Raw genomic sequence first — 16,378 nt, forward strand, 5'->3', positions numbered from 1 at the left:
CACCACATGAAGAGAATGAAAATAGTATTGTTAATCAAAGTATGCAAATAAATGGGAATAAAAGAGCCAAATATATTTTTTTTAGTTATTTTATGGCCAGTTTTAGGTGCGGTGGTAGGTTTTGCAACAGTTCATGATAGTTGAGGACAGTCTTGGGTTTGCAACAGTTGACAGCAGTTTTCAGTTGGAGCCACGTTTATAGCACAGAGTAGATCAGGATGAGCTAGTGGCAACTGACGAACACAGACTCAGCAGAAGTCGTAGATGTGGACCTTAGCGTTCAGAGGGTCGATGGTGTCACGCACACACCTAGTGCAACTGATAGTTGTAGAATGTGCCGGAATCTGTGTTTTGCTTCTTTTTTTTTTTTTTTATATTTGTGAACCTGTTCTCCCCACCTCTCAGCAGCTATTAATGTGAGAGACAATAACAGTCAGAAGATAAAAAAAAATACCATGGAAACAATGTTGGTGTCAGCGATGTTGTCGGATGAGGGATCAAGTGATTATCACATAATGTTGATATATTATGGATGGGTAAACTTTGCCGAATTCTACAATATAATAAAAGAGCATTGTATGTGTAGGGGAATAACAAAGAAGAACACTGGTTGCTAAGACACCGGTGGGTTATTTCTCTTTGGGCAGTGAGACCCAGGTGAGAGACGCGAAAGCCTGCTTTCCCCACAGTGAGTCAAAACCCATGTGGAGAAACATAATGTGACACTATTTTAACCCCTAATCCTACCTTACATGGAAGAGACAATTCACGAAAGTGAGAAAAACCATTCAACCTCATATAATAGGGAACACTTATTCCCCATTCTGAGCACATTCCAGCATTGGTGGAATATCCCAATTCTTTCCAAGATTCCACCCAAGTGGTGAGTTAATGAACATTTGTATTATTTTGTCATTGTGAAATGTTTTACATCTTTCACATTTGTCAGTATATTTAATAAATGTGTATATTTATACTCAGGCTTAATCTAGTTCTTTATTGTAAATTATCTATGCTTGTTAAGTGTTTTCTGTTTCCAGTTAATAAAATTAACTATAAAACCCTCATACTTACAACACATACTACCTGGTAGCTAATTGTATATTTATATCAATCAAATTCTTGATTAAAATATGAGTCAAAGGGACATACTAATTTATTATATAAAGAGCAGTGTGTGTGTGTGTGTGTGTGTGTGTGTGTGTGTGTGTGTGTGTGTGTGTGTGTGTGTGTGTGTGTGTGTGTGTGTGTAAAAATTTAAAGTGACAAACACCTACAAGGTTGGTATTATGTAAAATTAAAAAAAACAAAAAAACAAAGAAAAGAAAAAGAAAAAAACAATAGTCATTCTTTAACTCTTAGCTGGTGCAGATTTCGTCAAAGAGAGGTCTGTTTGCCAGACACTAACTAAAGGGAAATAATTTATTTTTTTCAAGGAGTTAATTCCCTTATCCTGACTTATTCCTTGAGGAATCTACATAAGGGAGAGTTATACGTGTGCGTGTGTTCGGATAGATGAATAAGTTGGGGGAAGAAGGGAAAACAGGAGGGGAGGGAGTTTTAACAGAAATGTTACATTTTTGCCCCAGCCAATGCAAGGTAACCCTGCTAGTAAATAATAAATAAATTCTATCGGAGATTTTAAAAAATGTTGCTTGCATTTTTATTTTTAAACTTTAAAGGATCGCATTACTATTGTCTGTATGATGAGGGAGAGGATCATTTATCCAGTCCGAAAGGTAAGAAATGGCACGGTTCAAAAAATAGTCTGTTGCAGAATCCAACCAAAGTTTTCCTATGTTATATTCTCGTCTAATTTGCCCATATTGATCACTGTTGATTTTACCTCATCCTGAAGCAAAGAAACACATAGATGTGCAAAGAAACCTGTACACTACACTGACCCTTCTGGCAAAAAAACAGACCAGCACATTTCTCCAGATTGATCTCCTCTGTCTACACAATTAATGAAGACTTACACAACACCAATATTGATTAGTTAGACTGAATACCAATGGAAAATTTTAAATCATCTTTCTGCTGTACAAGCCAGATCAAATAAAAGCAAAAATGGATCCGTTTTTAAGATGAGTCCAGTTAATATTTGACAGACCAACAGATAGCGGTTTGTATGACAGACTGATGAAAATACTATTTTTTAACTTATGTGTGACAGACTAACAGACATGCATTTGTATCACAAACTGGTGAAAATGGTTGTCTGTGAATAGACAACGTTGTAGGTGAAGAAAGAAAATAATAACAAACATATGTAAATTTAAGTTCTTCAGCATGCAAAAAAAAAAAATGAATAAGTCCATCATTTACCCCCCCCCCCAACCATTTAGCATTTGAGTTCAGCACCATGCAAAACTACTAAATAAACACACAGAACATTTAAATAAATGGTAAAATAGTCTCAAACTCTTTCTTATTCGTTTGAATCCAATGTAGACAATCAACAGAGATTGACTATTTTGCTTGATTCCGACACTAGTCACAGTGTCAATCATATAGTCTCGGTTAATGCTGCAATTCTCTCTCCAAATAAAATCATAACTTCAAGTTTGTTTTTTTTAAGCACAACCAGATTATCTGTTTCTGAGAACCACCAAAAACCAATGCTCCTCTACTGTAATATAGACAGATATACAATACTGTCCTAGTGATAAACTATAAGAAATAATCAGTAAACCATGTGAAATAATAATCACCTGCCAATCTATGAATATAAAAACACTGACTGCAGCACGTTTTGCTACGACAAGTGAGTGGCGGACATTGCAGTGATGGATACTTGGCCAGTAGAAGGGAGGAGTGTAGAGAGCTGAAAATATCTTATGAGTCAGACCACCTAATAGACATTCTCTTTGTTTAAAAAAAAGAATGTGTCTCATTGGAAGGAAGAGATTGGTTGGAATCGAGTTTTTGAGAGAAACAATGCCCAGAGATCAGATGTATGTTACCTTCAGTGAATGTCTCTTCTAGGCGGCTGAACAATGACCACCAACAAAGAGCCACAACCAGCTATAAGTGAAGAGATCTTAGGAGAAAAGAAAGAGAGGCGGTTATAACGAGCCCCCCTCCCTTCTCCAGGAAAATGAAGAAGAAGAGTGAGATTTAAACCTTTTAGGGGAGTTGGTTTTAGTGACAGCTACCAAGGCACTTCAGGGGAGTGTGTCTCTCTAGCCACTTGGGACTTGTGTGTTTCGGTTTGGTCAAGCAAAGATGCAATACTGCAAGTTTGTCATTCATCTAAGTAGACAGGTACCATTTGTAAACTAGAAATAATAATATATATCTATTATTTGTTTATAAATTAGACAATCATGGCACACATGCATTGTCACATGACTAGGAGGTTCAGTATCTACAGCTATTATTCTTGGCAAATTTTGAGTGCATCACAGCAAATAATCTTGTATCTGTAGAAACATTACATTTTTGCAAGTGGACAAATCGAATTCTGAGTGGTAAACACCAAACCAGATATATTTCCCATTTCTTTTATTAGTTAAATATTTATCACCTGCACCAAGCCTATTATTTACATGCATTGCAACTATGCAACACACTAAAAATGCACCACTGCACTTGTTTACATCAATACATATTTCTGTAGAAATGTTTCTTATGTGAACAAATCACTGAGTGGTCAACACTAAACAAGAGATGTTTCCCATTTTTCTGGTGATTTCTCTTTTAATTAGTAAAATATTTCTCATTTGCAGCAAGCCTCTTAATTTACATGCATTGCAACTATGCAACTCATTAAACATGCAGCGCTGCACATGTTTACATTACTACCTATCATGCTTCCTTTTCTTCTTTTGCAGTGAGTGTTTTCACTCAAGGAGAACAAATGGTTCCAATATTAAACGCCTGCCAGGTAAAATGTTCCGTCTTTGGCAATCATGATTTTGGTAAGTCTTTTAAGTCTTTTACAATGCTTTTATTCACATTTTCTGTCATTACTAACCAGCAGAGCATTACCACTGTTGACCAAGGTTAGGGTCTATCAGGCATATGTATGCTGTAATGTTTGGACGATTAATTGGTATCGGGAATCATAAAAATCAGAACTTTTGGGAGTATTGGAATTGGAAAAATTTGTGCCTATTTTCTGATGCTAAAAACGATTCTTTTAAATGTCTTTTTTTTTATTTGATTGTGTTTGAAGCCAAATCTACCACTGCTGGTAGTAATGATAAAATAATAAATAGGTATTGATTTTAAACTACTAGTAAGACTAATGTCTTTAGATCATCCCGCACAAGTGTTTGTTTTTATGTTTAAGAAAATATTTGCACATTTAACATGCGTTTTTATGGTAATCCAGGGGGGGGGATAAGTCTATCATTGAATATTTAGAGATTTATGCAATCTAGTGATGCATGAAAGCGAAACATGGCCATTAAGGGTTGAGGATATGAGTTGCATGAAAAGAAATAATATGAGAATTATATGATTGATTTGTAATGCAAGTCTTAGAGACAGACTTAGATCTGATGACTTCAGAGGAAGATTAAATCTGGACAGTATATATGGAGATATGTACAGAAGAATAGATTTCAATTGTATGGAATTCTTCAATCAATAGGTGTAGAACAGTTAAGGTAGCAGGTAGAGGAAAACATGGAAGTAAGTAATAAAAACATTAAATGAGGGATAAATAAAAACCTGGCCAGAGATAGATTACATCGGAAGTCAGTTTCTTAAAACCGTTTAATGCATGCTAGCATGTAAAACTGACATTAACCCGATTATGATGATGATTAAAATTTATTTTTCCTTTCATGTTGCAGTTTAATTATGTGAAGTGAAATGATTTTTAAAAATGGTGGCATGTGGTTTTAAAAATATAAAGGCATTTATTTGCATATGACAGGAGTGACTGTATTAAGAAGGACAAATTTTGGAGAACAATAAGTTGAGTATTTGGCAGCAAAGCGAACACCTCACAATTAAAAGGTGATTCTGAATTGTGGCATCAGTGAAAAGGAGTGCTGCAAATTTTTATTTAGGTTACAGTGGACACATAGACTACTAATACCTGTACTGGTTGCTCACTTGAACCATTCAACAAACAATATACTTACAAAAAAAAAATCTTTCAATCAATTGTAAATTTGTATATATATATATATATATATATATATATATATATATATATATATATATATATATATATATATATATATATATATATACAGGGTGCCCAAAATGTCTGGCTACATTATGCAGCCAGGCTTTGTGAGCACCATGTAGATTATGCAGCCAGACTTTGTGGGCACCATGTAGATTATGCATTCAGACTTTGTGGGCACTGCGTAGATTATGTAGCCAGACTTTGTGGCCACCGTGTAGATTATGCAGCCAGACTTTGTGGGCACCGTGTAGATTATGTAGCCAGACTTTGTGGACACCGTATAGATTTTGCAGCCAGACTTTGTGGACACCATGTGTGTATATATATATATATATATATATGAGTGTCATTCCAAAAATAAAGCCAACTCCAAAAGTTGAAGAGCTATGAAGAAAGGAATGGTACCATTAAAACGAGTGACCTTTCGTATTCCAGAATTTATTTTTCTATATAGTCACCACCATTCTCAATGCCCTTTTGCCATGACTTATCTATGTTTCTGACACACATCCATGACAGGGTCTAATGTCTTAAGAGTTGCACACTACCAATATCTGCAACAGAGAGCTGAAACTTCCAGGACATGAATGCATAAGTTCAGTTATCATAACAATGCAATTTGTAATCCTCTTTGATCTATTTGGTCTGAAGGAAAAAAAAACAAGATAGGAGGCATTACTTTTTGGATACCCCTCATATATATATATATAGATATATTGTATTTGTTAATTAATGATGTTTTTATGCATATGTTTTGGGTTTTAGTATTTGTGTATGCCAGCTCAACCAGGTATGTCTACTGCTGCAACTAATTCTTTGTTCAGGCAATCTATTTCCATTGTTTAAGCAACTTTTGATTCTTATTACCATTCAGGAAATTTAGACTTGTCAGCCCAAAGTATCTGAAATATTTCTTTAGTCACAACTTTCGATCATAAAGATTATAAGAAATTTGAATATAAACCTGAAACGAATTGTACCAAAATAAACATTTGAATTTTTTTTTGTTTTTTAATATTCCCTAAGAAATAAAAAATATTTTTTTTATTTCTTGCAAACATGTTTGGACTAAATCTTAAATAAAAATAAATAATTGTTTTTTTTTTAATTATAACATTTTAACACAATAACAAATCTGCATGACATAAAATTAGAAAATCTTTGTAAAAAGCAAATGATTATTATTTTTATTTTTCAGTCGTAAGAAAGAACATAAAAAAAAATTTAGTAAACTTAAAAAAATGCCTTATATTTGAAAAAAAAAAAGTTTAAATTCTGCAAACAAAAATAAAAACTAGTTAAAAAAAAATGTTTAAGAAAACTTTTTAAAAATTGCATTCAAAAATAAACAAAAGGAGATGACCTAATTCATATTGAAATTAAACTTTTGTGGTTAGTTCAATACTAGCAAGACTACCAGTGTTGCCCTGTGAAAAGATGACATAAAACCAGAACAGATTCGTTGAAAGTATCTCACCCCATCAAAAACAAATGAAACCATTATTATCTAGCACCTTATCATAGACTGAGGAAAGAAATAATTAAAGAATGTTAACAAAGACAGACCAGTTCGGCAAACTTTCTTTGGTTTTCCTTTCTTTTTCTGCCTTTTCTTTTCCACCATCTGAATCCTGAAGTTTGTCTCTGTGGCTTATCCACCCTTTTAATCAATATTGTCACCCACCCCTTCTCTAGAAGAGAAATTCTTTCTTTTTTTGTGTGTGTGAAAAGTGTAAAAATAAAACTCAGGATACCTCTAAAGCACTTCTAAAACTAAGTTTCTCCCGCACACTTTCTGTGTAGAGAAATTACAATAGCTAAGAAACAAGTTAAATTTGGAGTTAGCATCTTTCAAATTTAAAAAAAATGCTGACTCATTTCCTGGATTGTATTAATGCAGACTAACATTAAAAATAATGATAATATTCAAGTCATTTGATCCCCAAAGAATTAATTTTTTCTGGAGTTACACTGATTAAAAAAAATGCCTGTTTTAGTGGTTTGTTGTGTATTTTTAGATTTTTAGCTGGACTTACACGGGCAATTGTCCTTTATATAATAGATATTTCATTTGTTTAATGTATTTTATTATAATAACATTTTTTTTCCTCTTAACAGATTTTGGTGTTGACCGTCTCATGGAATTAGTTGAGAGGACGGACTTCCCTTGGCTAATGAGTAATGTGATTGATAATATTACAAAGAAGCCCTTGGCAAATGGTTCCATGTCATACATGCTGGAATGGCAAAACAGAAAAGTGAGTGCAACAATAATTTTTTCTGTCTTTCTTTTCCTTTTTATCTTTTTCTTGTCTATCAATTAATATTCACCAAATTTCAGTTTCTTTCAAGTATTAAATACTTCAAAGAAATTGAGGGATTTTCAAGGGCAGAATATGGACGCAACCTCTCCTTTGAAAATTCAAATATTTCAGATTTGCATTGAATTTGATCCATAGTCATTGGACACTAATTAAGCAAGATTCCCTGAATTTCAATTTCTTAAGACCCCCTTAAGCTTAACCTTTTTTTAATTAACTACAATCCAAAAGATTGAGATCTAAGGAGCTACTAGGTCAAATGTTAATGAAAATTTTGAAATGTTTTTTATACCATAAAGTTGCTGTTTATCAAGGCTATGAGGCCACTCAAGGATATGAGTTAATGGGTATCAGGTTAGAAAATGCTGTGGTGATCAGTGAAACAGTACAATTGGATGAGTTAATTTAGATGAGAACTCATATTAGATTTGAAAACGACTATGTTATAGTCAGCTGAGAAACAGCTCCATGATATTGTGTTCTACAGATGAGAAATTCTGGGAAAAAAGCTCTACTCATGGAATCTTTCATTTAGTTTTCGCCACAGACAGAAAAGCAAGTAGTGGTTCTAGCTAGTTGGGTGTTTGCTGTAAATGCGTTACAGTGGATGACCATAGAGTGAAGCTCAATCAAGCACCTTAGGAGTCCATTAACTTCGATTAGGCAATTTTTCTTCAGTTTTTCTTAACTTAAAATGACTCAATTCCTACAGATTACAAAATATTTAAGACTTCTACCTGGAACTAGTGCATGCTATCCTCAGGGATTAAATAAAGGGTTTTGCTAGAAATTCCATTCAGAATTTCTACTTTGACAGATATATTCTTGAGTTTGACAAGATACACCTGAATAAGGTTGGAGGTTACATCAGCTGAAACATCCAAGATGAGAACAGTAGTCTGAATAATTCAAATAAAATATACTTAGTCAGACACACACACAAAAAGATTGTTTCACTGTGTTCGGGAAAGCATGATAATCATAAGATCAAAGCTTGATGACCAATGTTTTTAAAAAGACAAGTGGTTTCAGTAATAACAAATGCAGATTCTGTCACACAAAAGGAAAGAGTATGAACCACTTGACATCCAGTTGTAAAGTTCTGCTGGGGGACAGCTACTATACAATGCGACACAAGAGAATGTGTAAATATCTCCACCGGATCAAACGCAACAATAAGTCCTGGGAACATAAAGCAAAAAGAACAGTTGGAAATAAGTGATACACTGTCCACTATGACTATGCAATTCCTACAACTATGTACCTAGAAAACCTGGCATAATGATATTGGACAACCGTAAAGAAGCAACCTTAGAAGTTTTATTCTCAATGAGGCTTGATTAAAAGATAACAAAATACCAAGGTCTTATGTATGACATGAAAAGAAACTGTAATTTTATGAAAATCTCCGTCATTCCAATAATTATACGAGCAACTGAATTCATGAAAAATAATTTAAAAAACTATCTGACAAATATACCGAGTGAACCAAGTACAAGGGATATACAAACAATTGCACTTCAGGGGACAGGTAAAATCTTAAAAAGATGTCTCAGTTGAGATGTATGAGATAGTGGGTGAATGTTAGGCATCCTTATCTAGAGCAAAATGATAAAGTTGGAAAATAAAATGTCTTTGTGGACAACATTTCAGATCATTCTTTTTGATAGAATGTTATTTGCAATGAAATTTATAGGTCTTTTGTGACTGAATAAATTAAGTTTAATCAACGTTGCAAAGTTCAAAAAATCAATGGAGATTTTAAAGGATTATTTAGTGTAAAGATGCTTCTTAATTTCTATCCTTGACTACGATTGTATAGCATACTATTTTGATTCTTTGGACTACTGTTCTCATCTTGAGTGTCATTTTCACAACGTTTCGGTTAATGCATCATCAGACCTTCTTCAGTTGTATCTTGTCGAAACTTGAGAATCTGGACGAAATTTCAAATTACAGTTGCAAATTAATCATGACCTCTATCCAGTCATGGCTGATGGAACCAGAGCATGCTAGCTCCATGAAGTAAATAAAAGGTTCCGTTCAATTTCCATCTATATTCCTGAATTTGACAGAAACATTCTTGAGTTCAACAGGATATACCTGAAGAAGGTTTGAGGTTACATTGACCAAATTGTTGTGAAAATGACACTCAGGATGAGAACAGTAAATCAAAGAATCCAAATTATATAAACAACCAACCCTCATCTCAAAAATTCAGAAACGATTATGCAGCAATCCAAAAGATTGAGAACTAAGAAGCTGAGAGGTTAAATATCAGAAGTCATGTGATCACAGCATTTTTACACCATCCGTTTCTGCATTTTTGCACCATCCGTTTCTGCATTCTGTGAGTCTTACATGATAATGCTGTTTTGTTAAAACCCATCAGATCTTCAGTTTCGTGCATTGTCAATCCATAGCTGAACTGCCGTTTTCAGAACTTTTGCAGCTTGCAGAGAATTTTTTAAAAGAAATAAAGGAGTGTACCAATTCCTCCATTGTTGATAATCTCCTAAACCATAACAATTGCAGGAAATCTTGTATAGATTATTCTTGGCACAACATTTCCTTCATTGCTGAGAATTTCACAATTGCAGGAAAATTGTACACATCATTTTTGGAATTCTTAGAAAGTATGAATATAACTTTCTGTCCTTTCTTCTGTTTATTTTCTAATCGTGGCCAAAATTTTTACGTCTGAATAAAATCAAATGACATGTTTTTTCTGCTGGAATTTAAACATTTTTTAAGAGTCTGTTAGCATTGATTAAGCAATTTTTTTCAGTTTCTTTTTACGACATAAGACTTATGTTCTGATTGTTCTATCGGACATATGTTCTTTTGCAATCGACTATTTGGACCTTCTATGATTAACACCAATGGTGTGCTGTACATTTTTTTTTTTTAATTTTAACTCAATTTTCTCTTAGCAATATTATTAACTAAAAAAACCGGCATTCTAACATTTTTATTTAATTTTAAAAAAAAAGTACAGATCTCTGTAAATGTGTTAATTGTAATATGTGTACAAAAACTAGTCTGTCTGTTCCAGATAGGTTGCATTGGACTTGTCGAGGAGGAATGGATCGAAACGCTAGGGACCCTCGACCCAGAGGATGTCACGTTCAAAGATTATGTTGAGGTTGGAACACAGATTGCTAAAGAACTAAAAGAAGATGTAAGTTTTTTTTTTAATTTGTTGAAATTAAAGATATTTGTTTGAATTATAATGGACAAATTATATTGAGAAATTTCCATGAGCTAAAAGAAGCAATGAAGACAACAGATGATTGAAGAATCACCTTGAAGCATTTTAATGCATTTTTCACTTATAATATATATATATATTAGTGATGGGACGATTCCGATACAATTATCAATTCCAATTTTTTATAAATCTCTAAATATTTAACTATAAAGTTGTTATTTTTTCCCCATTACTGTAAAAACTCGTTAAATGTGCATATATTTTCTTAAAAATAAAAGCATACTTGTGGGTGATAATCTATGAATTTTCGTTTTCAAATCAACAAATATTTATTATTCTATTATTACTACCAGCAGTGGATGATTTTGTTTTAAACAAAATCAAATAAAAAAAAAATAATCAAAAGAATCGTTAATTGGCATAAAAAAAAAAAAAAGACACAAATTTTTCCAAAAAAATTCTAATTTTTCTGGTTCCTGATTCCGATTAATTATCCCAACACTAATATATATATATATTAGCAGAACCTGTGTACCGGTGTTGCCCCATAGATAAATAGTACAAACCATGATAAATTTGGTAAAGGACCCCCTCCTCTCATAAAAAAGTAAATTATGGTGCATTCTTGTATGCAAGATATGTAAACTGCTTGAAACTTTTTAATACAGAAAGATATTAATCATTGAAAACTTTGAAGCAGAAAGAAATGAATGATTTGTTGGATAATCTATTAATCAAAGTACATAACTTTTACAAAAATAAATGAAAGGAAGATATGGATAGAATTGATGTACCAGAGCACCTAAAAGCAAATAAAAATATGATTAAAACCTTCCACACAAATACAGAGAAAAAGTGTGTTAATGTATAAAAAAAGTAAAAATAGGAATTTAATTTTTTTATTTTCTTATTTATAAAAAATAATAAATGAATAGTATTGATTGTATGAATTGAAGAAAAATATGTAATATAGATTAATATAATATGTACTAATGTAAAAGATTCGGCGACCAAATAAATATTTTTGATGTGATTGATAATTAAAAAAAAATCATTATTTTATCAAATATAGAGGAAGTTGAAAAACTTACGAATAAAAAAAAATATAGGTGATCGAAGTAACAATTATTGATACTTATGTCGAATAAGGACTGTGCCATCATCAAAAATTTCTGGGCAGTTAACAGAAAATGTGCGGAACAAAAGTTTTGTGGTATTTTTTTTTTTTGCGCAAACATTGACAAATTTAGTAAATAGGAAATGAATTAGTTCTGTTATTTATGAAATGTTAAATATTTAATCAAGAAAAAAAAACATTCACTGGTCATGAATAAACATTTAATTTTTGATTAAGAAATAATAGATAGCAATCAAAAAGTTTTGCACTGTATTGCTTTTTAAATTAAAAAAAAAGTATTTATATTATTGTCCAATGTTAGTGACTAAATGTTTCTTTAAGGACGTTGGCAACTGTGATTTCAGTGGCTCGGTATTTGGGTGCCTTCCGGCCTTTCATGTAAACTACCCAGAAAATTTCAACAACAGCACAGTCTTTATTCCGCATAAATGTCAATTTTTTTATATTTATTTTAAATTGCCGTATAAATTTTAAATTGCCATATAAATTTTAAATTGCCATATAATTATCGTTAATGAATACGGATGTACAAAATTAAAAATTCAGGTGACCAAAATAGGAAATGTTTTATTTTGGTCCCCCAACAAAGAAGGGATTGGACTTAGTAATTCACTCCCATTTGTCTGTTTGTCTGTTCGTTTGTTTGCACTTTTCTTAATAACCAAGCCTTGAATTTTTAAAAATTTTGCACAAATATTAGTCATGGTGCAAGTACATTTTTGCCAAGACAGATTTTCCAGGATAACTCTAGGGGCCATTATAAAGGTAAAATTGCCCCCAAATCATCGTTCATCCGGTTATTTGTTTGCACTTTTCTCAATAATCATACCTTGGATTTTTTTTGAAATTTTGCACAAACATTAGTCATGGTAAAAGTAAATTTTTCACTCATAGTGGGGGACCTCAAATGCTCAGCTTGTTTTTTTTTTTAAATTTTTTTTTCAGATCTTAACTATATATTTTAGAAAACTTGTTCAACATAATTTTTGCTGTATTATCAAGAAAAAGAACCGTAAAAATCTTATTTAAAACTGATTGGTTTAAGAATAAACTGAGAAGAAATCTTCAGAAATGCTGCCTCAATATAATGTAAAAGCTGTAATTTAATGTAATTTTTTTCATTCTAAGATGATTCATTAAAATTCTGGGTCGTCTAAAATCTAATTCATTAAAATTCTGGGTCGTCTAAAATCTAATTCATTAAAATTCTGGGTCGTCTAAAATCTAATTCATTAAAATTCTGGGTCGTCTAAAATCTAATTCATTAAAATTCTGGGTCGTCTAAAATCTAATTCATTAAAATTCTGGGTCGTCTAAAATCTAATTCATTAAAATTCTGGGTCGTCTAAAATCTAATTCATTAGAACATCCAACAAAACAAAAAAAATTACTCTTCTACATACAAGTATAAGTATTTTGCGTTAAATAAAAATCTGGTACCATATTTAGAACACTGCATTGATAAAGAAGAAGCAGGAAGAGTTTGTTTACTGTTTTTGAGTATATATTCTCAAATATGAAATCTAATGGGCATGCATTATAATAGCCAACAAAACGGCAAAAAACTTATCCTTCTACAAACTTTAATAATTATTTTGTGTTTTACTTTTTCTTGAAGTAGTATTTTGCTTAAAATGGAAATCCTCTACATTTCGGATGCATCGACTTTGGCATCGAAGCAGATGAAAAAGATAGAAAAAGGAATGAGAATAATTGTAATCAGTGCAAAGAATGTGCCTAATCTTTTATTTAAGAATATATACTCGAATTATCGATTTGTCCCCTATTGTTGAAGGGAACTGATAACTAGTTAGGTGTGATACTCAAGTTTGATGATTGTTCTTTTGTTTGTTTCATAAAATCTACATTCAGCATTAACTGACACCATCTTGTTTGTTGTCAAACTGTGTTAAAAAAAGACCTTACAGAAATCTGGTTTAGGTCTGAGGCAGTCAATCAAATTGCCCGGAGTTTAATAATGACAGCGTAAGGGAGCATTCAGTATGTATGCATTGTAGGCATTTTCGATGTTAATAAACAAATATTAACTATCTCCTTTTCTTTAAAGACTTACTGTTTTTTACACCGAGTTTATGAATCGATTTCAATTAATATTTCTCATTTATTGATATGTCTTCCTCTATAAGAAAATATATATTCAATAACATATGTATATTAAAAATAATGACCCAACAGTCACAAATGTATGTGTAATATATATATTATTAAACAGTGAAAACATCCAAACTGCTTTTAATACTAATATTCTATCAACTATCAATGCTACAAACTATCACAAGGTTCCTGCCCAAACCAGCACTAGATATTTAATGGGTATTCTTTACACAATACCAAAAGAAACCGAAAGTATAAAGTAAAAAAGGATTATGGCAAATTCATCTGCCAGTTGCAGACAGAAATTCAAAAACTTATGAGACATCTAGAAAGGGTAAAGGAAACAATATACAGAAAAATCATCTGTACTATATATATATATATATATATATATATATATATATATATGAAAATCTTTCGAGGGGTACAGAATTTAATGATGGCTACATATAGACCAATATACATAATGATTATTTAAAAAATAAAAAATGAAAATAAAGGTCAGCCAACCTGGTTTCGATCCTCGCTCAACAGAGCCAAATCGAGGACAATACGATTAAAAAAAAAAAAAATTAAATACTTTAATACGGTTTAAAAAACAGTAAGTCTTTAAAGAAAAGGAGATAGTTAATATTTGTTTATTAACATCAAAATAAAAAAAAAATGTGGAGTTTCTCATCATCAGCAGCAGCAGCAGCAGCTTTTGTGTGCATGTGTACTTTGTCCACATAACAGTTTAGTAGCAACTGCTGATTGAACTGTGTTGTGGAAACATCTGGAAACGATTTGTGTGAAAGCTTTAGGCTAACTGAGTAAACAACGTGCAAATGCATGTTTCCTGAGTTTTAGTCAGTATCTGTGTGAATTGTGTATTAGAGTGTTTATGAATACTTCTTGTGTTATCTGCGGTGTGCTGTCCAAAAAAAAAAAAAAAAAGAAAGTAATGTATGAGGATAGTTGAAACGGTTCAAGGACAGCCTGAAGGTCTCTTTCAAACAGTTCAATTTGTATTCTAATTTGTGGGAAACACTGACCCAAGACAGATGTTTCTGACATACTGCAAGTCACAAAACGGCTACAATTGTTGAATATGCATGCATCAAAGAATGCGAGAGGAAACGTACTATTGCAAAAAAAAAGAGCAGTCATCACCTCTGCTACAAAATCACCCAACAGATGTCACACAGAGAGCTCAAATCAGTCTGAGAAGCCATTATCGAATACACAGAACAATTGCATGATCATGGTCATCAAGTGACGGTTGAACATCATCTGCTAGGATCCTGTTAGATGAGTAGCGAAAGTGGAAGTTGGGTTTATCAGCAAAGACTTTATTCCTATTTGATATTTTCATAAACAAGGGTCCGTGTGGCTGGTTATCTCTCATTGTTGACTTTAAAGTTGATGCTTAAATAGCTGATACAAAGCAGATACTTGGCTCCCAAAGCAATTCTTTCTCATTGACTGAAGTTCAATTTCAGTAACCAATTGAAATTGAGTATTTATGGAAACTGAATGCATTATATTTGTGTCATGGTTGACTGAACAAGAATGTGTTACCCTTGTGAATTTAAGAGTTTCATTTAAAATTCCATACAGATTCTTGAGTTTGACAAGATACATCTGTGAGTCAGCAGAAACATTTTGAGAAAAACATTGAGGATGAGAACAGTAGTCTGAATAATCTAATTAATACAAATTATCAATCTTCATCTCAAAAATTCAGAGATGTAACATTAACAAAGAGTTTAATCATAGTTGATAACTTTCCGTGGATAACAAACAAGGATGTGTATATCTATTGCTTTTGGGTTGGTGTTCAAATAATCAGTGCAAAATAAGTACTCAACTGCCAGAGCAATTCATTGAAATCTAGTTTCAGTAAACAATTGAAACTGTTTTCCTTAAATAATGAATTGATAATCATGTTTTTACAAGAAAATGAATTTACTTGAAAATAAATGGCATCATAAAAAAATGGATGGTAGATTTTGGTAACTTTGGGGAAAAAAAGTGATTCAATTTTGTGACGTGATGTATTTTCAAGTATAGACATATATTTCTTTAATGATGACAGTCAGCTTATTTTAATCTGTTCTCCCACTCTCTCTCCCCTTCTCTCTCCTCTCTTTTCATTTGTCTGCCCTCTATTTGCTTTTTGTAGCCTCGTCTCTCTTTCTTTCACTTTCCCCTTTATATTTCCCCCTCCCCTTTCTCTTGCTTCCCTTTCTTGCTTTTCTCTCTCTTTCTCTCTATTCTCTTTCCTCTATCTTCTCTTTCTTTCCTCTCTCTCTCTCTCTCTCTCTCTCTCTCATTTCTACCCTCTTCTCCCCCTCCATCTCATCCAGTTCACCTTTTATCTCTCTACCCCTCTTTTGTCCTTCTCTTTACCCTTTTACATGTTTAAGTAAAGTTTTTTCAGTTGTTTTTATTATTTCTATCAA

At 32.3% G+C, this 16,378-nt stretch overlaps 1 protein-coding gene across 2 annotated transcripts in view; it reads left to right on the top strand.

Moving 5' to 3' along the window:
• LOC145254917 (snake venom 5'-nucleotidase-like) overlaps positions 1-16,378 on the top strand; it is a 170,362-nt gene that overhangs the window by 126,828 nt on the left and 27,156 nt on the right. For both annotated transcript variants that reach the window (XM_080113880.1, XM_080113881.1), the window contains exons 3-5: positions 3,837-3,923; positions 7,268-7,407; positions 10,526-10,651. In XM_080113880.1, coding sequence (XP_079970006.1) covers positions 3,837-3,923; positions 7,268-7,407; positions 10,526-10,651 — 353 coding nt within the window. The remainder of the gene's footprint in view (positions 1-3,836; positions 3,924-7,267; positions 7,408-10,525; positions 10,652-16,378) is intronic.

The sequence above is a fragment of the Euprymna scolopes genome, chromosome 30 (assembly GCF_053919585.1).
Source record: "Euprymna scolopes isolate OS-2025 chromosome 30, ASM5391958v1, whole genome shotgun sequence".
Classification (NCBI taxonomy): domain Eukaryota; kingdom Metazoa; phylum Mollusca; class Cephalopoda; order Sepiida; family Sepiolidae; genus Euprymna; species Euprymna scolopes.